General features: G+C 47.5%; 1 protein-coding gene across 5 annotated transcripts; it reads right to left on the reverse strand.

Annotated features, from left to right (window-relative positions):
* Positions 1-884: 884 nt before the first annotated feature.
* Positions 885-23,215, reverse strand: LOC309364871 (uncharacterized protein). Of its 5 annotated transcripts, none has more exons than XM_081902833.1 (5): positions 22,840-23,215; positions 9,494-9,645; positions 7,044-7,116; positions 5,599-5,725; positions 885-3,205 (listed from the first exon to the last, which is right to left on the reverse strand). In XM_081902833.1, the coding sequence occupies exons 3-5, from the start codon at positions 7,110-7,112 to the stop codon at positions 1,989-1,991; spliced, it is 1,413 nt and encodes a 470-aa protein (XP_081758959.1). In that variant the 5' UTR covers positions 7,113-7,116; positions 9,494-9,645; positions 22,840-23,215; the 3' UTR covers positions 885-1,988. The 5 variants fall into 5 exon arrangements, with proteins under 5 accessions (XP_081758959.1, XP_081758958.1, XP_081758960.1 ...); XM_081902832.1 differs by lacking the exon at positions 22,840-23,215 and adding an exon at positions 13,301-13,537; XM_081902834.1 differs by lacking the exon at positions 22,840-23,215 and adding an exon at positions 10,851-11,182.
* Between the last annotated feature and the right edge of the window lie 1,640 nt (positions 23,216-24,855).

The raw sequence follows: 24,855 nt of genomic DNA on the forward strand, positions 1-24,855 counted from the left end.
AGGTACGTGAGTCCTAGGCCGCATAGGACTTTAAAAGGATTAGGATTAGTCCTGAATACCAATCGCTGGAAATCGCAGAAGGGGAGTGGGCTCTTGCAGACAAATCCCACTTGTGGGTTTTGTTGGCCACTGTGGGAACAGGAAACTGGACCAGATGGGCCATTGGACTGATCCTGCGGGCTCTTCCTGCGATCTCAATATGGGGAAAAGCAGGTAAGAAATCAAATAAACAACATTTAGGAGCATTGTATAGACTCGCCTGTTCTCCCAGGCACTTGATGGCTGAAAGAAACTGTTCCCTGAAATTATTAGCAGTGAGGATATCTGGCTCCTTATAAATGTTCTTGGCTCTAAAGGTAAAGGTAAAGGGACCCCTGACCATTAGGTCCAGTCGTGACCGACTCTGGGGTTGCGGTGCTCATCTCGCTTTATTGGCCGAGGGAGCCGGCGTACAGCTTCCGGGTCATGTGGCCAGCATGACTAAGCCGCTTCTGGTGAACCAGAGCAGCGCATGGAAACGCTGTTTACCTTCCCTTCCCTATTTATCTACTTGCACTTTGATGTGCTTTCGAACTGCTAGGTTGGCAGGAGCTGGGACCAAGCAATGGGAGCTCACCCCGTCGCGGAGATTCGAACTGCCAACCTCATCGGCAAGCCCTAGGCTCTGTGGTTTAGACCACAGCGTCACCCGTGTCCCTTTTAGCTCTACTTAGTGCTTATTATATATTTTTATTTGTGGTGTTGTGCTGGCCTGGCCTTCCGGTAGTGGGGTGGGGGTTTTACAGGGTAGGAGGGAGAGGAACAGAACTGCAAACATTGTACTAGATAATATTTATTTTAACAAGTTTACACACTGTGACGCTTAAGATATCAACTTGTCTGAACTGCTTTCTTGGTGACTTTATTATGCCAACATTCCTAAATCCATTAAAGTGAAACCAAATCGAGAAAAAAAGTTAAAAGCATAACTACAAATTAAAAACAGCTTTTTAAAAAAGCGACAGAGAACTATCAGGAACATTTGTTAAAAATGTAATGAAGGAAAAACATGGGGGGGGGTTGTCCCCTGAAGCTGTATAGATTTCTTAATGGTCAGATGATGCGGTGGTACCACCACAAACAAGGCACTGTTCCTCACATCCAGGCTGTGACAATACAGTGGTACCTTGGGTTAAGAACTTAATTCATTCTGGAGGTCCATTCTTAACCTGAAACTGTTATTAACCCAAGGTACCACTTTAGCTAATGGGGCCTTTCGCTGCCGCTGCCACGCAATTTCTGTTCTCATCCTGAAGCAAAGTTCTTAACCTGAGGTACTATTTCTGGGTTAGCAGAATCTGTAACCTGAAGCGTCTGTAACCCAAGGTACCACTGTACTTTTGAGCTGAAGTTCATTTGAGGTTCTTGTTGGAAGAGACATGACAATACATATATAAAAGCAGGCGTTTCACAGGGCCAAAGCTCAGTGGTAGAGCGTGTGGAGCGTGTAGGTCCAATAGTGTGTGGAGAAGTAAGTTCAGTCCTCAGTATCTTCAGGCAGGACTCAGAAAGACCCCTGCCTGAAACCTCCAGTGAACAGCTGACAGTCAGTGTAGGCAATACTGAGCTAGATAGGCCAAAGGTGTGGATCAAAATAAAACAGCTTCTTGTGTTCTTATGTGGTTGAGCATCTGCCAAGCTCAATCCTCAGTGATCTCTCCAGGGAAGGCCGAGATGGATCCCTGCCTGGAAAACCTCTGTCAGACAGCACTGATGAGCTAAACGGGCCAAAGATCTGATTCAGTTTGATACAGCTTCTTATATTCCTCTTGCGTTTGTATGATTCTGCTCATGTCCTCTGGAGGCTTCTATCAGTAAGGAGAGGTGAGCTCCCTCAATACTTTCCCCACAGCTCAGACATTCCTCAAGATTCCCCCAACTAGCAATCTATGGAGTTGTGTGGAAAAGCGAGCTCCAACAGCAAACATTTTCCGCCCGCGTGAGCACAACTATTGCTCCTGCCTTGCGTGGATAATCTGATGTCTACGAAGGTGGTCGCTCCGGCCAAACTTCTTCCCACACTCCAGACATTTATACAATTTTTCCCTTGCATGAACCGCTTGATGGAAAGTAAGGCCTGAGCTCACACCACAGCTTCCTCCGCACTCGTACTGTTTCTCGCCAGCATTAATTATGTGACGGTTAACAAGATACGATTTGCAAGATAGACTCTCGTCACACTCTGAGCAACTGTACAGTTCCTCTCCCGGGTGTAAGCTTTGATGCAAAATCTGGGAGTCGTACTGACTCAAGCTCTTTCCGCACATGAAGCACTTGCGCAGCTTTTCCAGCGAATGGATTCTTCGATAGGAAGAAAGGTTTGCGTTCTGGCAGAAGCTTTCATCGAAGTCTGCACACGGATACAGTTTCTCTCCAGAATGAATGCGTTGATGTGCAGTAAAAAGCCGGCTCCACCTAAATCTCTTTCCGCACTCCAAGCATTTGTACGGTTTCTCCCCCGTGTGAATTCTCTGATGTGCAATAAGGGACTTATCCCAGCTGAAGCTCTTTCCGCACTCCAGGCATTTGTACGGCTTCTCCCCGGTGTGGTTTCTCTGGTGACAAGTGAGGCTTGCGCTCTGACGGAAGCTCCTTCCGCAGACGGCGCATTTATACGGTTTCTCCTCCGCGTGGATTCTCTGATGGGAAGTAAGGGAGTCGCACCGGCTGAAGCTCTTGCCACACTCCAAGCATTTATACGGTTTCTCCCCTGTGTGGATTCTCTGATGAGAAGTAAGGCTTGCACTGTGGCTGAACCGTTTCCCACAAACTGAGCAGGCGTACGGTTTCTCTCCGGTGTGAATTCTCTGATGTGAAGCAAGGTTGTCGTGCCTGTTGAAGCTCTTTCCACATTGTGGGCACTTGTAAGGCTTTTCTCCCGTGTGAGTTCTCTGGTGCAGATGAAATGCTGACTGGCAACTGAAGGCTTTTCCACACTCGGCACACTTGATCCTTTTCTTTCCTCTGCACGTTGTGTGTTGTTTTGGGGCGCTGCCACCATACTGGAAAGCGGCAGATTTCTCCCCCTGCGTCTGAGTTTGTTTCTCCTCCTGCTTCTTTGCTCCATCTTGACCCTCCAAGTTCTCCCCACCGTACTGACCCGTGGCTGTTTCCAACGACACGCCCAATTCTGCTCCCTCGTTCTCACTCTCCCAGACGTAACCTGCTGGAATATAAGGAGAAAACTGGATAAACCCTCCAGCGGCGTAGCGTGGGTTGTCAGCACCCGGGGCAAGGCAAGTAATTTGCACCCCCTAACCTGCCGCCGCTGCCAGCTTCTTCTTGCTGCTGCCTGGGCTGGGGTATTTACGGTAAGGTAGCCACGGCGGCGGGGGCAGGTCCGTGTCAGGTGATCTGAGGCGAGTTGCCGCTGGCGCTGCTGCCCAAACGACGCCGCTTGCCCAGAGGAGGAGGAGGGCAGAGAGGCGAGGAAAATGCAACATCGGCCAGCAGCTGCAGCGGCGGCGGCGGGGGGGCTGTGAGGAGGGGCTGCCTGACGCGCCCTCCGCGGCCAGCGCTGAGAGCCGCTACCTGCCGGACGCCTTTAGCCCGGACGCGCGCACAGCTCTTCGGTTCCGCGAGACATGGGGCTCTGCTACAACCTGCGCCCGAGGCTCTTCGGCGACTCCGGAGGCGGCGAGCGCGCCCCCCCAGATGCTGCGCCCGGTGCGGCCGGCCCCCCCTGCACCCGCCACGCTACGCCACTGAAACCCTCTGATCAAGGGAAAAGCAGAACTGATTGTTCTTTTCAGATGGGGCTTTCCATATTCCATCAGTGTTAAAAGTTTTCAAGGCAAAGGTGATTGCAACAATAGCATATGCAATCCCAATATGGGGGTCCTTTGTTAATCTAACCCAATTGGAGGTAATCCAAAACCAGCTGCTAAGAAGGTTGCTAAAATTACCCAGGTGTGTAGGTAATACTGCTATACGTCTCGAACTAAATGTTACATCTCTAGAAACCACATTATGGAAATGTATCCTCTGTTACTGGTTGGCATTATGGCATAAACTTCCAAATCTCCACTTGATACAGTGTCTCTGGAGAGACGACTTCCCTAGCCCTTGGGCAAAAATAATACATGGGAAACTTGTGTCCTTAGGACTATCTCCATCTGAACTACTAAAATTGGATTTAATTTCTGCCAAGAGAATTATAACTCACAAATTAGAGGAGATGGATTTACAATTTAATATTGCGACAGGTGGTGGCACCTGTTCGCCGATAAACCCTGGCTTAACACCACCAACGAAGCTTCCATCTTATTTAACTACCTTATCTGGGGTGACGCACAGGTACGCCTTTATAAAGGCTAGATTCAATGTTTTCCCATCAAATGTGTTGGGTAACAGACTCTCCAACGGACAAATCTCACTCCTCTGTGACTGTAAAAGTGGATCTACAGAATCGTTATATCATATAATCTTCTGTTGTCCTATACATTCGGCTTCACGGTCCAAGTTTCTGGCCCCATATTTATCGAGAATAGCTGACAGACCTCAGGAAGCCCAAATAATATACTTATTAAACGACGAAGACTCAAGTAGATCCCTTGCAGTCGCTAGATACCTGATTAATGTCTTATTTCATAAGAGGAGAAATGGATCACTGTATGACTCTGACAGCTTACCCAAACTTAAGAACCATCAATAAGTGCCAGAACTAAGACACATATCCCCCAAAATCTGAGGGATTTGAATTGCGGTTGACATAGAGGGAGCTTATTGTGTATAGTTTACTTAATTGAAGTAAAATTGGTTTTATAGGGGTGTTTTAACTTGGAACTGTTTAAATTGTATTGTTTATGGATAAATTTTGATGTATTGTTTTTAGATATGGGCCAATGGCCGTAATAAACCAATCAATCAAAGGCTCTACCTCCGTGGACCACGAAGGCAACCCTCTGTCTCCACTGTTGGAAGGTGTGATGGCCTGGGACTCGGGCTCAGACTCGGAACCAGAACAGTCTCAGTCCGCACTGGATCCTTTGCCTCAGGCGGCATCTGAACCCAGTCTGGGGCCTGATTCTGAAGAGCCCCAGTCTGCACAGGTTCCCCTGCAACAAGCACCAGCTGGGCTGAGTCAGGGGCCTGAGCCTGCCCTGGCTCCAGATGCGGGGATTACCTCGTTGCCTCCAGCTGGGCCATCACTTACAGCTACTCCACTACCTGTTGGGTCAGGAGAGGCTGAGGCGGCCTCTGGGTATGGTAACCCACCGACATCTCCCGAGCTGCAGAGACTAAGGTCTGAGAGAAGGAGAGACCTGAGTACTCGCAGGAGGAGTGCTCGCCTTCGGGCTGTCGCCATCCACCACAGAAGCCCTGTTGCAGAAGCAGAAGTCCATGCACAGGGCTTCATCTTATGGGTCTTGTAAGCTGAATCCTGCCCAACATTACAAAACATACAGAAGAACAAGCCTTGCTCATGCAGAACTGGCATGGCTTCTGTAAGGGCGAGAGATGTCACCCAGAGATGGATGTTTTTTGTTGGGCAAAAAGCACTGCTGAGGGGAGTTCATACCTTCAGCATCTCTAAATAAAGGCCAAAGGGATACTTACCCAAGGTAGTCACCATCCCAAGAATCTCCAGCATCACCTCCCTGTACAGAGTCCTCTGGCTGGGCTTCATCAGGGCCCATTCCTCCTCCGTGAAATAGAGGGCCACCTCTTCAAAAGTCACTGGTCCCTGGAAAATAAAAAGAAATGTCCTTCCCGCATCAATATTCACAGGCAGGGTGTGAAAAGTCCTTCTCCCTCACTAATGATTTGAAGGGATTTTTGGACACCGGCTTGGAAACTTCAGCTGAAGGGCAGTTTAAATATAAAATATGTTCGATAATATTTTTAAGACTGCAAACCTGAGGGGGAAAGCCTTATTGTTTTCATTGATCTATAAGCTACTCAGAGATCCTTCTATCACTGTGCCATTGAGAGCGTGCTCACTTATGGCTTGTGTGTGTGGTACGGAAGCTGTACTACCCAGGACAGGACGGGGTTGTGCAGAGTTGTTAAGGCAGCAGAGAGCATTGTTGGCTGCCCACTCTCCACCTTAGAGCAGATTTATGCCACAAGGTGCCATAGGAAGGCACTGGACATAGTAAAAGATCCATCGCATCCTGGTCATGTCTCTTCGAGCTCCTGCCGCCGGGACGGAGATACAGGACGATGAAGACAAGAACGAGCCGTCTTAAGAACAGCTTCTTCTCCAGAGCGATCTCGGCCCTGAATGGGAAGCCTGGACTTTGAAAGTCATCTAATCTTCCTTGCTGTATTATACTGTATTGTTTTAATTAGTGTTTTTATAGTTGTTTTGATTTTGTGTGGAGTGCCCTACCTGGGTGGATGGAGCAGCCAAGTAATTTCGTTGTCCCCAAGAGGGGGCAATGACAATAAAGATATTATTATTATTATTATTATTATTATTATTATTATTATTATTATCCTTTTTCGGCTGAAGAGCAGGATAAATATATACAGTCATACCTTGGAAGTCGAAGGGAATCCATTCCGGAAGTCCGTTTGACTTCCAAAATGTTCAGAAACCAAAGCACAGCTTCCGATTGGCTGGAGGAAGCTCCTGCAACCAATCGGAAGCCATGGAAGCTCCACTGGACATTCGGGTCCCAAAGAACGTTAAAAAACCAGAACACTCACTTCCGGGTTTTGATTGTTTGGGAGCCGATTTGTTCAGGAGCCAAGCTGTTTGAGATCCAAGGTAAAACTGTACAGCGGTACCTCTGTTGTCAAACGTAATCCGAACCAGAAGACTGTTCAACTTCCGAAACGTTCGACAACCGAGGCGCAATGGGCTGTCGGCAAAGTCAAAGGAGAAATTTGAGGGGGAGAAATGCAGCGGAAGCCGTTCGACTTCTGAGGCGCGTTTGAAAATGGCAGCATTCACTTCCAGGTTTTTGGCATTCGAAAACCGAAATGTTTGGCTTCTGAGATGCTTGAAAACCGAGGTACCACTGTATATATATATCAATAAAGAGTATCCCTCCTACCTGAGATGACTCCACAGCCTCCATCCCAATGCAAAGAGGAGAGGGTCTGGAAGACATTTCAGATGCCATTCCACTACCTATGAGGGAAGATGAAAAGGGTCAAACTATTTGCAACTTTCACCTCAATGGGGGTATAAGGAGAGTTGGGGAAAATGGTTCAGAAATGAGCGATGGAAATGATTGAGGGGGTTGGAGAAACTCCCTTATGAGGAAAGGTTACAACATTTGTGACTTTTTTTACGTACGAAAAAAAGGATAAGTACGTGTGGAGGCAGAGACACACACAACAGAGGTATGTAAAATTATGCAGGGTGTGCATATTTAAAGTAGGATTTTATTTTATTTTTATACTTACTAAATTTGTATACCGCCCATACACCCACAGGTCTCAGGGCGGTTCACAGGATAAAATTACAATATAAAACCACAAAATACACAATCAAAATAAAAACAACCCACCCAACACTTTTTAAAAGGGCATCGGATGACCATCAACCAAAGGCCCGGTTAAAGAGGAACTTTTTGCCTGAATTCAAGCTCGTCCAGTTGAAGTTGGAGGTCAGAAGATTCAGGGCAAGACAAAAGGAAGGCCTTGTTCACACAGCACATTACTGTATTAAACGATGGAACTCTCTTCCACAAGAGGCAGTGACAAACTTGGATGGTGTTAAAATACGATTGGAAAAGATTCATATAGAGGAGACGGCTATCAATGGCTGCTTGCCACAATGCTACCATACATTCCACCTCCACTGCAGTGATGCTTCTTGGTCCAACTTGCTGGGAACTCCTTCTCTCAGTTCCGCCTTCCATTGGCCAGCTTTCTTGCGCACGCAAAATTGATTAGGATTGCCAACGTTGTTGTTTTTTTCCCCTGGCCTTGCTCCTGTGCAGTTTAACATTCACCACCAGGTACCTGGCAATGTGGCATGAGAGCCTCCTGTTGCAGGCATTTATGTATAGATTTGGGAGTGGGATGCCCCTCCAGCAGATATCATGCCCATGCAACCCACTACCAAAATCAGCACAATCACTTTTGTGACTTTTGTAATTTGTCCCCACAAAACACTTCATCACAGTTTCTTCCTGTCTATTCAAAGGGCCTCTGCTGCACGATACCAAATGTAAGAATTTGCTGATAAATGTATCTATGTACGGGCTCACTGGGAAAACTTCAGAAATTCATATAGACATGTGAGCTCAGCTACTCAGCAGCCCCTCTGCCTGGGTGATAATCCCTGGCATCCTGATATCTGAGTGCCAGACAGGTAAAAAGTAAAGGGGACCCCAGACCATTAAGTCCAGTCGTGATCGACTCTGGGGTTGCGGTGCTCATCTCGCTTTATTGGCTGAGGGAGCCGGCATACAGCTTCCGGGTCATGTGGCCAGCATGACTAAGCCGCTTCTGGCAAACTAGAGCAGCACACGGAAACGCTGTTTACCTTCCCGCTGGAGTGGTACCTATTTATCTACTTGCACTTTGATGTGCTTTCAAACTGCTAGGTTGGCAGGAGCAGGGACCAAGCAACGGGAGCTCACCCCGTTGTGGGGATTCGAACCACCGACCTTCTGATTGGCAAGTCCTAGACTCTGTGGCTTAACCCACAGCACCACCCACGTCCCTTGCCAGACAGGTAGCCATTCCAGAAAAAACAAAGCCAGATAATGATAAAAGGGTATGATTAACTTGGCTGGGAAACAGGGAAATGTAAATATCTTTTTTGTTACACTTGATGGGTGTTTGGTGGAGGGCAAGGAGAACCATGGGGCAGGGTCCAGGATGCTCAGATTACTGCCACCAGACCTCCCCTTTCATGATGTAACCATGATGTAGTTTTGGGAGGGTGTAACATGGGGATTAGCAGCTAATAAAAGTTTGGGTTCTCTTTTGTTCAGGGCTTCCATCTTGTTGCACCTTGTGGCAGGTGGGAGTCCTGTCACGACAGTCTTCAATAAAGACCAAGCCTACTGGCTGCTGTTTTGCTCTGGTATTCCTGGCTGGTGTCCTTGTTTTTTTGTCCAAGGGAGCCCTCAGATTTCTCCGTTAACACTCCCAACCCCGTCCCCCTTCCCATTTGTGGAAAAGCTTCGTTTATGCCTTTCTGGAGTCTTTTGAAGGCACAGGAGCAAAGAGAGAGATGTGGAAAGTGGCAACCTTAATTTATGCAGCATAAGGAAATGATTGCAGATTACTAGTGAATAATAATAATAATAATAATAATAATAATAATAATAATAATAATAAAAAATAATTTATTAATTATTTATACCCCGCCCATCTGGCTGGGCTTCCCCAGCCACCCTGGGCGGCTTCCAAAAAAAATATTAAAATACTGTAATACATCAAACATTAAAAGCTTCCCTAAATAACGTCCCCAACACAGGAAACAAGAAGCTGTTGTAGGTTGGGGGGAGATCATGGAGGGATGCTTACCTGCGGAGTGATTAACCTACCTGGATCTCTCAGTGCACGGAGCGCATCTCTCTAATGAGCCTAATAATTCGGTTAGGGGAAGAGAATGAGGGAGTCCTGCTTTCCCCAGCACGCGGAATTATTTGCCTTAATCTTGCATTTCCCTCCCCGCGGCCGCCTTCAGCATCTCTGCGAAAGCAAGAAGAAACTCACGTGGAACACTTTGCATTTTTTCCCCTTTCAGATCTGCGGAAGAGGAAAGGGGCACATTCCCTCTCCCTCTCCCCCCCTCCCCAAATCTCCTCCTCTTTGCAATCTTCTGCTCTAGGAATGTGGGCTAGGATGCTGTTGCTGCTGTTAACCATTGAAGACCAAACAGGGAGGGAGCTGCCTCTTTTTGGCATCGTGTAAAATAGCTGAATGCCTCTCCATGAAAGAAGCAGTAGCTCCTTGCTTATAGAAAGCTAGCTTGCCAGGGAACAGGGGAAAACAAAACCTTTCTCCCCTGATCCCTGGAATTTAAATTTGTGGCAACTGTGAAAAGGGCAAATTCTATGTTAGGGGTTATTAGGAACCTAAGAATAACTCTACAGTCCATGAGGCAGACTGAGGCAGCCACTTCAGGCCATAGCTGTCAACTTTTCCCTTTTCTTGCGATGAATCCTATTCGGAATAAGGGAATTTCCCTTAAAAAAAGGGAAAAGTTGACAGCTATGCTTCAGGCAGTGGAAGCAAATACTAATACTAACACTAATCATTTATTTATTGTACCCCATCCATCTGACTGGGTTGTCACAGCCATTCTGCACCTGGTTGATCCAACAGAGTCATTCTTAGGTTCTTAATAACCCCTAGCATAGGATTTGCCCTCTTGGCAGTTGCCACAAATTCGAGGGGAAAAGGTTCTGTCCTCATCTGTTCCCTGACATGCTGGCTTTCTATCAGTGGCGTAGCATGGGTTGTCAGCACCCGGGGCAAGGCAAGTAATTTGCAGCCCCTAACCTGTGGATTTGCACCCCCTAACCCGTGGATTTGCGCCCCCTAACCCCCAGATGTTGCGCCAGGTGCGGCCAGGCCCCCCTGCACCCCCCACGCTACGCCACTGCTTTCTATAAGCCAGGATTTGCTGCTCCTTTCATGGAGAAGCATCCAGCTATCTCCCACAGGCTCCCTAAGTCTGCTCCTCTCCCAAGCAACCTGAGATTTCTTCGCCTTATCTGCCTGTGCTCCGCCCTCTTCATCCCTTTGCAGATTCTGAGAGATCAAGGGGGAGGGGAGTTGGTCAGAGCAGGAGGGGGAGACCCCCTAACTTAGTCACCAGCCTGACTCATCTCTGCCTCCTCTCTGCCACAAAATACTTTTAACACCATACAGCTTCCTTCACCCATTAATACCTTGGTTCATGAGGGTCACTTTTCCTCAGTTACCCACTCTCTAAGCCAGGGGTCCTTAAACTTTTTAAACATTGGGCCGGTGCGCTGTCCCTCAGACACTGTTGTGGGCCGGACTATATTTTTTTTGGGGGGGGGGGAATAATGAACGAATTCTTATGCACATTGCGTGTTATAGCTAATGACTTGCAGTTCAAACAATGTGGATTAAAGGCAAAGGAGGAATTGGCTAAATGGTAGGGAAAGATGGAGTTTTCCCACTGGAGCTATAGAAAGTGGAAACAGTGCCTTTTAAACTTGCTCATAAAGGATCTAGGGTTAGGGGCAGAGATAGCCAAGTTTGACCAGGGAAAAGAGTCGGCGGAAGAGGACTGGAGGAAATTTAAAGACTATTTACAGAAATATTGCAAAATTAATGAATGTTAGAATGATGTTGGACTGAAATTAAGGGGTTGCCAGCTGCAATGCAAAGGCTGAGTAATAAAATAAAATAATCCATATCAAGTTACAATAAGAATTTGCTGAATTATGATTTGATTTGGAATACAAAAGGGGGAAGTGAGAGGAGGTTCGAGACATAAGGTAATGGAAATAAGTGATTGGAATTATATTTGTTTGATTTTGTTTAAAATTGTGTGTTCTTGATTTCTTTGTATTTCCTTTTTTGTGTATTTTTGTGTGTTTTTTGTGGTATGTATGTTTGTATTAGGGGACGCAGGTGGCGCTGTGGGTTAAAGCCTCAGCGCCTAGGACTTGCCGATTGAAAGGTTGTCGGTTCGAATCCCTGCGGCGGGGTGCGCTCCCGCTGCTCGGTCCCAGCGCCTGCCAACCTAGCAGTTCGAAAGCACCTCCGGGTGCAAGTAGATAAATAGGGACCGCTTACCAGCGGGAAGGTAAACGGCGTTTCCGTGTGCGGCTCTGGCTCGCCAGATGCAGCTTGTCACGCTGGCCACATGACCCAGAAGTGTCTCCGGACAGCGCTGGCCCCTGGCCTCTTAAGTGAGATGGGCGCACAACCCCAGAGTCTGTCAAGACTGGCCCGTACGGGCAGGGGTACCTTTACCTTTACCTTTATGTTTGTATTAATTAGAAACTCTAATAAATATTTATATATATAAAAAGAGAGAGATAGCCAAGTTCGCCTGTGACACAGGAACTTGCCAAGCTGAGTGAATGCGCTGCAAAATAATTAAGACAGCAAATGCAATTCAGTTTCCATGAGCGTCAAGTGAGGTCGGTCTCTGCTGAAAAGGCTCGATTTCCCTCGGTGTCCCAGTGGGTCAAGGAGCCTTCCCTCCCTAGCTACTGGGCCCCCCAGGAGCCCCAATACTTCGCCTATGAGAGCCTGGAAGATGCCGATGACTCTCTCCACAGACCTCTGCAGCTGCCCCTCGTCTGCCCGGCTCAGCTTGGCCTGCACTGTTGCTGCAGGAAGCCCTTCTCCACCCCACCCGGACCCCAGCCCGGCTCTTCCCACACAGGCGGCTGCGCCCAGGGATGCCCTCGCTGCCTTGCTCGATCTGCACTCTGCACGCACTCAGAGGCTCCTGAGCAGCGGCGACACCCACATAGGCGCCCCGGAGGCAGCAGCGGCTCCTCCTCCTGCCCCGCGAAGGGGCAGCTCGGGGCCGGGCGAGACGGGGGGAAGCCATACAATATTTAAAATGATTTTAATCAACATAAACTTACAGTGGTACCTTGGGTTACAGACGCTTCAGGTTACAGACGCTTCGGGTTACAGACTCTGCTAACCAGAAATAGTACCACGGGTTAAGAACTTTGCTTCAGGGTGAGAACAGAAACCGTGCGGTGGCAGCGGGAGGCCCCATTAGCTAAAGTGGTGCCTCAGGTTAAGAACAGTTTCAGGTTAAGAACGGACTTCTGGAACGAATTAAGTTCTTAACCCGAGGTACCACTCTATAAATATTTCAATGGGAAGTATGGGCCTGCTAATTTATGTTGGTCAGGAGAGAATCAGCTAAATAATCATGGGCGGGCGTTTTTCTCTCCCCCACCCCCCAAAAACTGCAAAACGTGGGAGCAGTGGGAATGGCAGTGAAAGGGCAAGCCTGGAAAGTGAGAGGAAGATAAGGGAGAGGGGCTTAGGAAGGGAGAAAGCAGAGTGGGGTGTTTGTGTGTCCAATTCAGGAGGTAGCAGCACTTTTCCAAAGGTTTCTCTGCTTTGGAACTTGCAGGGGCTGGAAATAGACAGTTGCACCCCAGCCCGGCTTCTTCCGCCACCCCAGAGATTAAAATGGTAGCGCTGGGTGACAGCCGCCCACTCTCGCTAACCTGCAGCCCTTCAGGGATCTCTCCGTGGAGAGAGCCAACCCCTTCCAGAAGAAGTTAATACTTGCAATGGCTACCAAGGCAGGGAGCTGAATTCTCCTCACACCACCCACACCCCCGCCATAAAAAAAGGACAGGGGAACTTGCAAAAAGGGCGGCCTCACATGAGCAGACTGGCGCCGGTGCGCAGAGAAAGAGACGCTGAGCTTTTCTTGACAACATTCTGAACTCCTCCAACAGCGGCAGGTTGCAAAGGCAAGACGCGCATGCTGGGTGGGTGGGCTATGCGCGGGGGCTTGAGAGATGGGAAGGAGAGTGGTGGGGAAGCGGGAGACCTGGAGGGGCGGCGACTGAGCCGCGAGGACCCCAGCAGCGGTGCTGCCTTCCGCCTGAAGCGCCTGCGCACAACGCCTGCTGGCCGCTGCCATTTCCTGCTCCGCCGTCTCCACGTCTGGTCTGGGACCCCCACAGCGCCAGACAGCCAGACAGCCAGCAGCAGCAGCGAGAACTGAATTTAGGACCTTGGCGGGCCTGATCCAGCCTGTGGACCGTAGTTTGAGGACCCCTGTCTTAACCTGACCATAAGCCCTCTCTCTTCTCAAATCCATCCCTATCTTCTCAAATCAAGCCCCATCTCTTCACCTGACCCGTAGCCCTATCTCTCTCTCTCTCTCCCTCTTTTTATCCTCCCCTTTTTGTGACTTTGTAGCCAATCGGTGACAGGCTCCTTCACTCTGACAGAATTTCAGGGAGACTGCACCTACACTACATTAACTCCCACAATTCCAAGTGTTAGTGCTGACCTTTAAAGCCCTAAATGGCCTCGGCCCAGTATACCTGAAGGAGCGTCTCCACCCCCATCGGTCCTCCTCAAAGGGCCTTCTGGTGGTTCCCTCACTGCAAAAAGTGAGGATACAGGGAACCCTGCAGACTGGCACCCATCCTATGAAACGTCCTCCCTTCAGATGTCAAGGAAATAATATTGATGTTTTATTGTGTTTTTAATATTCTGTTGGGAGCCACCCAGAGTGGCTGGGGAGGCCCAGCCAGATGAGTGGGGTATAAGTAATAAATTATTATTATTATTTATTTTCACTACTACTACTACTATAGGATTCTGCGGCAGTAACCAGTCAGCTTCTAAAATGTTAAGGCATGAGAAATACTATTTTCTTGTTACTGACTTTTGCCTATACATTCCATCTATCTGTACGTAACTGTATCTGCAAAAGCCTACAAGCTGTATATGTTTATTGTTTGGACCATTATGGTCATATGAAATATATACATAAATATGGCATTAAAATACAGTATCAGTCTATATTACACACACACACACAAATAAGTTTTTAGATGTCATTCCCAATTAAATCTTTACAGTCCACCATGTTCTCCTCAATGAACATTCTCAATTTTTGGGCAGCAACTTTGTCACAGATTTCTCAAACGAGACAACAAATATGTGACTTTCAGTTGATCATCTGCATCAGGTATCTTACATAACAAATCAAGGATAAACTTGGTTCAGAATAGAGAGAGCATATTGGTAGAGATCTACTGCTTAGTTAAGGCATACACAAAGATGCTGTTCTGCGATAATTTTTTATAGCGTCCCTCTAAATATTCTGAGCACATAGTCTGAAAACAAAAGTCAGAAATGCTTGCCTAAATGAACAGATTGGTAAATCAGAGGGGAAATTCTCAAGTTCGTGTCTTATTTTAATTAAATACCAATGTGGGGCAGTGTTCAAAATTAGCCAGGCGCCACAGTTTGCACCTGGCTACTGGCGACTTATCACTAGACAGATGGATATACATACTCCCAAAACTGTTTTACTGAGCCTGAACTTTTGCGACAGTAAAGTATTTGGTCCTTAAGCTGCTTCCTTGCTGTACTGGAAAAGCCCTCGTGCATGGATGAAGGTGAAGAATTGCACATCGTCAAAGAGTGAGCTACTAACTACCTATTAGGAAACACTGGTCTGCGAGCACTCCAATTGGAGAACAGCTTTTACCACTGTAACGGAAGCTCTTTCCACACATCAGCTTTCATAGGGTTAGTCTCCTGAATGAGTTTTTTCTCGGTGTCGAGAAAGGTGATTACTGCGGCGGTAGCTCTTTCCACACTGCAAACATTTATATGATTTGTCCCCTGTATGAATTCTCCTATGTGCATGAAGGGTGCTAGAGTCACTGAAGCTTTTTCTACATTCCAAGCATTTATACGGTTTGCCCCCCGTATGAGTTCTTTGATGCAAAGTAAGGAGGCTACCGTGACCAAACCTCTTTCCACACTCCAGGCGTTCATGCAGTTTGTTCCCTGTATGAGGTGTCTGATGTCATTTAAGGTGAGAATTGCACTTGAAGCTTTCACCACACTCAATGCACATATGGCTTCTCCCCTGTGTGAATTCTATGGTGCATGTTAAGGGACCTGCTGTGACTGAAGCTCTTTCCACACCCCATGCATTTATAAAGTTCCTCCCCTGTGAGTTCTTTGATGTTTAGTAAAGGTACTATAGTCACTGAAGCTCTTTCCACACTCCATGCATTTATAAGGTTTTTCACCTGTATGAAGTCGTCGATGCACATTAAGGGAGGCACTCTGATTGAAGCTCTTTCCACACTCCATGCATTTATATGGTTTTTCCCCTGTGTGAGTTCTTTGATGTTTAGTAAGGGTACTACTGTCAAAGAAACTCTTTCCACATTCCCAGCATTTATAAGGTTTCTCCCCTGTATGAGTTCTTTGATGCACATTAAGGTGGCTACTGTTTCTGAAGCTCTTTCCACACTCCATGCATTCATAAGGCTTCTCCCCTGTATGAGTTATCTGATGCACATTAAGTTGGCCACTGTTTCTGAATCTCTTTCCACACTTCAAGCATTCATAAGGTTTCTCCCCTGTATGAGTTCTTTGATGCACAATAAGGTGGCCACTCTTTCTGAAGCTCTTTCCACACTCCATGCATTCATAAGGTTTCTCCCCTGTATGAGTTCTTTGATGTCTAATAAGGATGCTTCTGGCACTGAAGCTCTTTCCACACTTCATGCATTCATAAGACTTCTCCCCTGTATGAGTTCTTTGATGTCTAATAAGGATGCTTCTGGCACTGAAGCTCTTTCCACACTTCATGCATTCATAAGATTTCTCCCCTGTATGAGTTCTTTGATGTCTAATAAGGATGCTTCTGACACTGAAGCTCTTTCCACACTCCATGCATTCGTAAGGTTTCTCCCCTGTATGAGTTCTTTGATGCACATTAAGGTAGCCACTGTAGCTGAAGCTCTTTCCACACTCCATGCATTCATAAGGTTTCTCCCCTGTATGGGTTCTTTGATGCACATTAAGGTGGCCACTGTATCTGAATCTCTTTCCACACTCCAGGCATTTATATGGTTTTTCCCCTGTATGAGTTCGTCGATGCACATTAAGGGAGGCAGTCTGAGTGAAGCTCTTTCCACACTCCAGGCATTTATATGGTTTTTCCCCTGTGTGAGTTTTTTGATGTCTAATAAGGATGCTTTTGGCACTGAAGCTCTTTCCACACTCCATGCATTCATAAGGTTTCTCCCCTGTATGAGTTCTTTGATGCACATTAAGGTGGCCACTGTATCTGAATCTCTTTCCACACTCCATGCATTTATATGGATTTATATGGTTTTGCTGTGTGTGAATTATATGATGCATTTTAACAGACTTGCTGCAACTGAAGCTCTTTCCACACTCCATGCATTTATAAGGTTTTTCACCTGTATGAGATCTTCGATGCTCATTAAGGGAGGCACTCTGATTGAAGCTCTTTCCACACTCCATGCATTTATAAGGCTTCTCCCCTGTATGAGTTCTTTGATGCTCATTAAGGGAGGAACTCCGACTGAAAGTCTTTCCACACTCCATGCATTTATAAGGTTTCTCCCCTGTATGAGTTCTCTGATGCACACTAAGTTGGCTACTGAATTTGAAGCCCTTTCCACACTCCATGCATTCATAAGGTTTCTCCCCTGTATGAGTTATCTGATGCACATTAAATTGGTTCCTGGATTTGAAGCCCTTTCCACACTCCATGCATTCATAAGGTTTCTCCCCTGTATGAGTTCTCTGATGCACATTAAGGTGGCTACTGCTTCTGAATCTCTTTCCACACTCCATGCATTCATAAGGTTTTTCACCTGAGTGTACTCTTTGATGCATAGTAAGGGCTGAGCGACTACAGAATCTCTTTCCGCACACAGTACATTCATGTTTTTTCTCCACCCTGTTAAGTTGATTTTCATCTTCTTGGGAAACACTGTGTTCATCCCTTGGCTTCACTGTTTCTCTCTTCTCTTGTTTGTTGGCTCCATCTTGAACCCCCAACTTCCTTTCCTTCTCTTGCTCCTCACCTCTTTCTGGCCAGACTTCTGATGGCTCCTCCTCATCCAGGACCCCCCAAACATCTCCTGATGGAATAAAAATTTTAAAATAAAGGTTGATACAGCTGTTTCCTTATCAAAACTCAAGGCCTGGCACTATGTTAAAGGTGTTTTACATGAAAACAAATGATGTGATACCTGGTTTTAATAAAATATCACCATTTAATCAAGGGTTATTTGTATCAGAAAAGTTCTGGTGAGCAGTCCCTAAGATTAACCAAGCCATAAATAACACAATTTAAACCAGCAGGCAATAACATCAACAGAGCCTGCCTGCCTATGGACCTGTGTGAGGCGGCTGCCTCAGGTGTCACCCCCAAATGGGCTCAGCTTTGCTGCTAGTGTCCCCGGCCTCCAGGGGCGAAGTGGGACGGGCAGCAAAGCTCTGAGTCCTCTCTCCTCCAGCCAAGTCCAGAAAAGGATCCTCCCCCAACAAGGGCAAGTCCACAAGAGGGCAGACATTCCACCACTCAGCTTTGTCAGGATCTGAATAGGCTCTTTGCCAGTGAGTGGGGGGAGGCGTCTGCACCCCTTGGAGGTCTCGTGGGGTGAGGGGGGACCACCCCACCCAACTTGCAGGGGTACACTCCTTATGGATTTTGAGCCCCCATTGTGGGGGCAGAAGTGAGGCCACCCCTGAGCATTGAAGATACAGCACTGCAACTCAGAGAAGCTTGAAAAGCCTAGATCTGCAGAGCTTGTTGAAAAACCAAAATGAATAATAACAATAGTAGCATTTATTTGATTTATATCCCACGTGTCTGGCTGGGTTTCCCAAGCCACTCTGGGTGGCTTACACCATATATAAAAATGCAATCAAACCTCAAATATAAAGAAACAGAATATTCTATATATGCAACAAACAAACCAATACATCAATAGAAACCAATAACAATAACAAGATACTCAAGTATTCTACAAATTAGGATCCCCCACACAGAAGATTGTTAGTATGCTTTTTCTACCATTCTCCACGCTAGATTGCCACAATGCCTTATACTTCAGGCTGCTTTAGAAGACCGTTCAGAAACTACAGAGTGCTGACCGGTGCAAGAGGCTCTGAGCATATCTGGGTTCCTGTCTTCAAGTCAAGGTGCTGATTTTGACTTATGTAGCTCAATGGCTGCTTCTCATGAATCCACCGAGAGCCTGCACTCATCATCAGAGTCCTTCTCACAGTGCCCTCTCCAACTGAGGTGCAAAGAGAGGCAGTACGGAATGCATCTTTCAGTGCTGGCTCCCCACCTAAAGAATGCTCTCCCCCAGGGAGGCAACCCAGAAGCCATCACTGGCTAATTGTAGCAGAGAAGTAAGAATATTTATTCTCAGCCAGGCTTCTGGCCTTTAACTTGGGAGAAAAACAAACACTTTGACCTCCTTTAGCGGAGCTGAAGGAAGGCACTCCGAGCCACTGAGGAACCCATACCTATTATAACTATTAATGAAGGCGAAAAGGATCCTTACCCTGAGAGGTCACCATCTCACGAACCTCCACCATGACGTCCTTGTACAGAGCTCTCCGTAGGGCCCAGTTGTCGTCAGCGAAATGCAAGGACACCTGTCAAAGCTCACTGATCCCTGGAAGGACAGAACAATTCCCTTCTTTATACACACTCCAAGGCAAGGTGTGGAAACCATCTCTCCTCAGCTCCCCCTCCGATGATAGATGGGGCAACTGGAGATTTGACCTTCAGTGTGTGTTTGTTTTTTTAATAAGAAAGACATGAAAATCTGGATAACTAAATTTAAGACTGGGGGAAATGAGTGTTTTGTCCCACCCCATACTCCCTCCTTACTCCCCTTCCTCAGGTGTTTGAAGACCAAACATGCTGCCCAGCAGGCAAAATGGGAAGTGGAGAGGGATGATTTTTTTCAATGATGGCTTTATGCATACTGGTTTCTAAATTGGTTTGTGGGTTTTAGTTGTGTTCTAGCTACCATTGGATCACTGCGCCACTTGAAGGACCTTTTGGATCAGGTGTTTAGAAATCTTGAACATAAGATAAAATTACTACAGCTGCAGATGGCTAGTTACAGTGGTACCTCAGGTTAAGAAAATTCGTTCTGGAGGTCCGTTCTTAACCTGGAACTGTTCTTAACGTGAAGCACCACTTTAGCCTCCCACTGTTTCTGCACGATTTCTGTTCTTATCCTGAAGCAAAGTTCTTAACCTGAGGTGCTATTTCTGGGTTAGCGGAGACTGTAAGCTGAAGCGTATGTAACCCGAGGTACCACTGTATATCCCCAGGGGCCCACCTTTTTTAAAGCCCTAAACAGCCTTGGCCCAGTATACCTGAAGGAGCATCTCCACCCCATCGTTCAGTCCTGACACTGAGGTCCAACTCCAAGGGCTTTCTGGCAGTTCCCTCGCTGCAAGAAGCCAAATTACAGGGAACCAGGCAGAGGGCCTTCTTGGTAGTGGCACCCGCCCTGTGGAAAGCCCTCCCATCAGATGTCAAGGAAATAAATAACTATCTGACTTTCATAAGACATCTGAAGACAGCCCTGTTGAGGAAAGCTTTTAAGGTTTGATCTTTTATTGTGCTTTTAATTTTCTGTTGGGAGCCACCCAGTGGCTGGGGAAGCCCAGCTAAATGGGCGGGGTATGAAGGAATAAAATAATAATAATTATTGTTCCTCCTGCTCCTCCCTGGCTGGCAGGAGCCTCTCCTGGCTCCCTGTTTACTCCCTGCCATTCCTCCCCCTTTCCTGCCCTGCGGCCTTTGCTGGGCGCTCCTTCTGCTTTCTCTGGACAGAGGAGCGGGAGAAAAGGCCGCAGGATGAGGCCAGAGGCCGGCGAAGGCCAGCGAGCAGCGTCGCTTCGGCCTCCCGCTTCCCCTCCCAGGAGAGGACCACCTTTCCCCGCCGCCCCTGAGTCCCCCCCCCCAGGAGGGACGCGGCTCCCTCCCTCCCTCTCGCCCCCCCCAGTTCCGCCCCCGGGTCGGCCCCCTCCCCCCAGTTACCCGCCTCCAGGGAGGACAGCCGCCGCCCCGCCCAGCCTCTCACCGGGGAAGCGGAACAGGAAGCGGAAGCGCCTCCTCTCTCGCCAGTCTTCCCTTCCGCTCTAGGAATCGAAGCTCTGTCGCCGCAGTTAACCCTTGCGGAACCGCGGGGCAGGAGCCTCTTGGCTGCTCCGGGCAGAGAGGAAGGAGGGGCGCCCGGCTGGTCTCCGGCTCTGAAGGAGGAGGGGGAAACCCGGCTGCAGGATCAGGCCAGCGGCGCCCCCAGGACAGAATCCCTCCTCCGCAGGTGCTCCAAGCAAGATCCGAGTTCAAGAGCAGCTTTATCCCCACCTTTGATATTATACTTATTTATACCCCGCCTTTTTCCAAGGCAGAGAGCCAAGGCAAAAACTGCAAAACGTGGGAGCAGTGGGAATGGCAGTGAAAGGGCAAGCCTGGAAAGTGAGAGGAAGATAAGGGAGAGGGGCTTAGGAAGGGAAAAGGCAGAGTGGGGGGTTTGTGTGTCCAATTCAGGAGGTAGCAGCACTTTTCCAAAGGTTTCTCTGCTTTGGAACTTGCAGGGGCTGGAAATAGACAGTTCCACCCCAGCCCGGCTTCTTCCGCCACCCCAGAGATTAAAATGGTAGCGCTGGGTGACAGCCGCCCGCTCTTTACAACCTGCAGCCCTTCAGGGATCTTTCCGTGGAGAGAGCCAACGCCTTCCAGAAGGTGAAAAATGGCTTTGTCATGTATAATGAGATAAGAATCCAATGTCTTTGTTCAGACCAGGTCTCTCCATGGTTTTAGGTTTGGTAATAAGTTGCAATTCAGCAGCTTCTATATATATATATGATACATGTATATATTATACATGACAAAGCCATTTTTCACCTTCTCAGCCCTTGCTTTTTCCTGTAAGGCCTATTGCAGTCGTTAAGAGTCGTGAACAGGCTCATCACAGCTATCTGCCAATCACCCATTCCCACCACCCTTCTGAGTAATACCCCTCCCCACCTTCTCACTATATAGAAGGGTCTGGCGACTTCTGTTTCAGTGTATCTGAAGAAGTGTGCATGCACACGAAAGCTCATACCTAGAACTAACTTAGTTGGTCTTTAAGGTGCTACTGGAAGGAATTTTATGTTTTGACTATGGCAGGCCAACACGGCTACTTATCTGTTCCTCCAACAGTGGCTGGTTGCAAAGGCGAGACGTGCATACTGGGTGGGTGGGGTATGCGCGGGGGCTTGCGAGATGGGTGGGGTATGCGCGGGGGCTTGCGAGATGGAAAGGAGAGTGGTGGGGAAGCGGGAGACCTGGAGGGGCGGCGACTGAGCCGCGAGGACCCCAGCAGCGGTGCTGCCTTCCGCCTGAAGCGCCTGCGCACAACGCCTCCTGGCCACCGCCATTTCCTGCTCCGCTGTCTCCACGTCTGGCCTGGGACCCCCACAGCACCAGAAGCCAGCCAGCCAGCAGCAGCAGCAGCAGCAGCGAGAACTGAATTTAGGACCTTGGCGGGCCTGATCCAGCCTGTGGACCGTAGTTTGAGGACCCCTGTCTTAACCTGACCATAAGCCCTCTCTCTTCTCAAATCCATCCCTATCTTCTCAAATCAAGCCCCATCTCTTCACCTGACCCGTAGCCCTATCTCTCTCTCTCTCTCCCTCTTTTTATCCTCCCCTTTTTGTGACTTTGTAGCCAATCGGTGACAGGCTCCTTCACTCTGTCAGAATTTCAGGGAGACTGCACCAGCAGACTCTGGCCTGGCTCTGCTGTCTGTCACACCTGTCCTTAAGTCGAGGGATGTCTGGGTTCCTTGACAGTGTGTGGCCAGTTCCTAGTTGGAGCTCGGGGAGCTATCTAACCACCTAGGGTCTTTGTACTCATTTTAGCCAATGCATTCGAATGGAGAAGGGAGGGGAGCTTTGAGTTGAACAAATCCTTTAATTCCAGTATTTCTATTGCTCTACTGTCTCTTCCTAGAGGGTTTCCCAAAAAGGGACACGGGTGGCGCTGTGGTCTAAACCACAGAGCCTAAGGCTTGCTAATCAGAAGGCCGGTGGTTCAAATCCCCACGACAGGGTGAGCTCCTGTTGCTCGGTCCCTGCTCCTGCCAACCTAGCAGTTCGAAAGCACATCCAAGTGCAAGTAGATAAATAGGTACCACTCCAGCGGGTAGGTAAATGGCATTCCCGTGTGCTGCTCTGGTTCGCCAGAAGCGGCTTAGTCATGCTGGCCACACGACCCGGAAACTGTACGCCAACTCTTTCGGTCAGTAAAGCGAGATGAGCGCCGCAACCTCAGAGTCGGCCACGACTGGACCTAATGGTCGGGGGTCCCTTTACCTTAGAGAGTTTCCTGCTTATTTCCCATTGTTGTTGAAGGCATGAAGGTGGCGCCTGCCGGTGCTTCAGAAACTTCAGCTGCTGCAGAATTTGGCAGTCAAGTTGCTCACTGAAGCAAGACAGTGTGAGCATATTACACTGATCCTGATCCAACCACACTAGACCAACCACATGTGCCTCCTCCATGTGTGGAAGGTGACAAAACAAAACTGGGACTTTTCTACAGTGGCTCCGTTTGTGGAAAGCACTCCACAGGGAGCTTTGGCTGGCACCTTCATTATGTGCCTTTAGGTCCCGAGCGAAAACATTCTTCTTCAACCAGGACTTTGGCTGAATAAAGGGCAGTAATAAATGAAATATACAAATGTCTGGAGTAAAAAAAACCACATCTTTGTGGGGAGAAACTCTCCAGCACAAAACTGCTGCATTAAAAATAAAAATAAAATTTGCTATTGCATGTACAGAAAGTAGGGAAGGAGAAGGAAGGGACCAGCAGCCTTTTGTGCGAGTGATTCCAAATCCCTGCATGACTTGCAGGCCACACAAATATTTTTTTTTAAAGTTGACTGCCCTTTGGGGCAAATCTGGTACATCACAAAACATGTATTTCACAAATTAGTTTTCCAAAATGGTGTGTTTCCAGGCTTAGAGCAGCACACATGATGTGGAAATTCATGAAGGAGTTCCTGACCAGAGATCCAAATAAAACCAGGTAACGGAATCAAAAAATATTTATTGTGCACACCGAGGATTTATTATCCGCTTCTCACAGGATTTTTTCCCCACGAACAAAAATATAGCTGGGACTGACCGCTGAGACCATATAACACCAGTCCTGAAAGACCTACATTGACTCCCACAATTCCAAGTGTTAGTGCTGACCTTTAAAGCCCTAAATGGCCTCAGCCCAGTATACCTGAAGGAGCGTCTCCACCCCCATCGGCCCTCCTCAAAGGGCCTTCTGGTGGTTCCCTCACTGCAAAAAGTGAGGATACAGGGAACCCTGCAGAGTGGCGCCCGTCCTATGGAACATCCTCCCTTCAGATGTCAAGGAAATAATAAATTGATGTTTTATTGTGTTTTTAATATTCTGTTGGGAGCCGCCCAGAGTGGCTGGGGAGGCCCAGCCAGATGAGTGGGGTATAAGTAATAATTTGTTTAAGTTATTATTATTATTAGTATTAGTATTATTATTTGTAATACTACTACTATAGGATTCTGCAGCAGTAACCAATCAGCTTCTAACATGTTAAGGCATGAGAAATACTATTTTCTTGTTACTCACTTTTGCCTATACAGTCCATCTATCTGTACGTAACTGTATCTGCAAAAGCCTACAAGCGGTATATGTTTATTGTTTGTTGTTTGAACCATTATGGTCATATGACATATATACATAAATATGGCATTAAAATACAGTATCAGTCTATATCACACACACACAAATAAGTTTTTAGAGGTCATTCCCAATTAAATCTTTAAGGTCCACCATGTTCTCCTCAATGAACATTCTCAATTTTTGGGCAGCAACTTTGTCACAGATTTCTCAAACAAGACAACAAATATGTGACTTTCAGTTGATCATCCACATCAGGTATCTTACATAACAAATCAAGAATAAACTTGGTTCAGAATAGAGAGAGCATATTGGTAGAGATCTACTGCTTAGTTAAGGCATACACAAAGATGCTGTTCTGCGATAATTTTTTATAGCGTCCCTCTAGGTATACTGGGCTGAGGCCTGAACTTTTGCGACAGTAAAGTATTTGGTCCTTAAGCTGCTTCCTTGCTATACTGGAAAAGCCCTCGTGCATGGATGAAGGTGAAGAATTGCACATCATCAAAGAGTGAGCTACTAACTCCCTATTAGGAAACACTGGTCTGCGAGCACTCCAATTGGAGAACAGCTTTTACCACTGTAACGGAAGCTCTTTCCATACATCAGCATTCATAGGGTTAGTCTCCTGAATGAGTTTTTTCTCGGTGTCGAGAAAGGTGATTACTGCGGCGGTAGCT

This window comes from Podarcis melisellensis (assembly GCF_964234715.1).
Source record: "Podarcis melisellensis genome assembly, chromosome: 2".
Taxonomy (NCBI): domain Eukaryota; kingdom Metazoa; phylum Chordata; class Lepidosauria; order Squamata; family Lacertidae; genus Podarcis; species Podarcis melisellensis.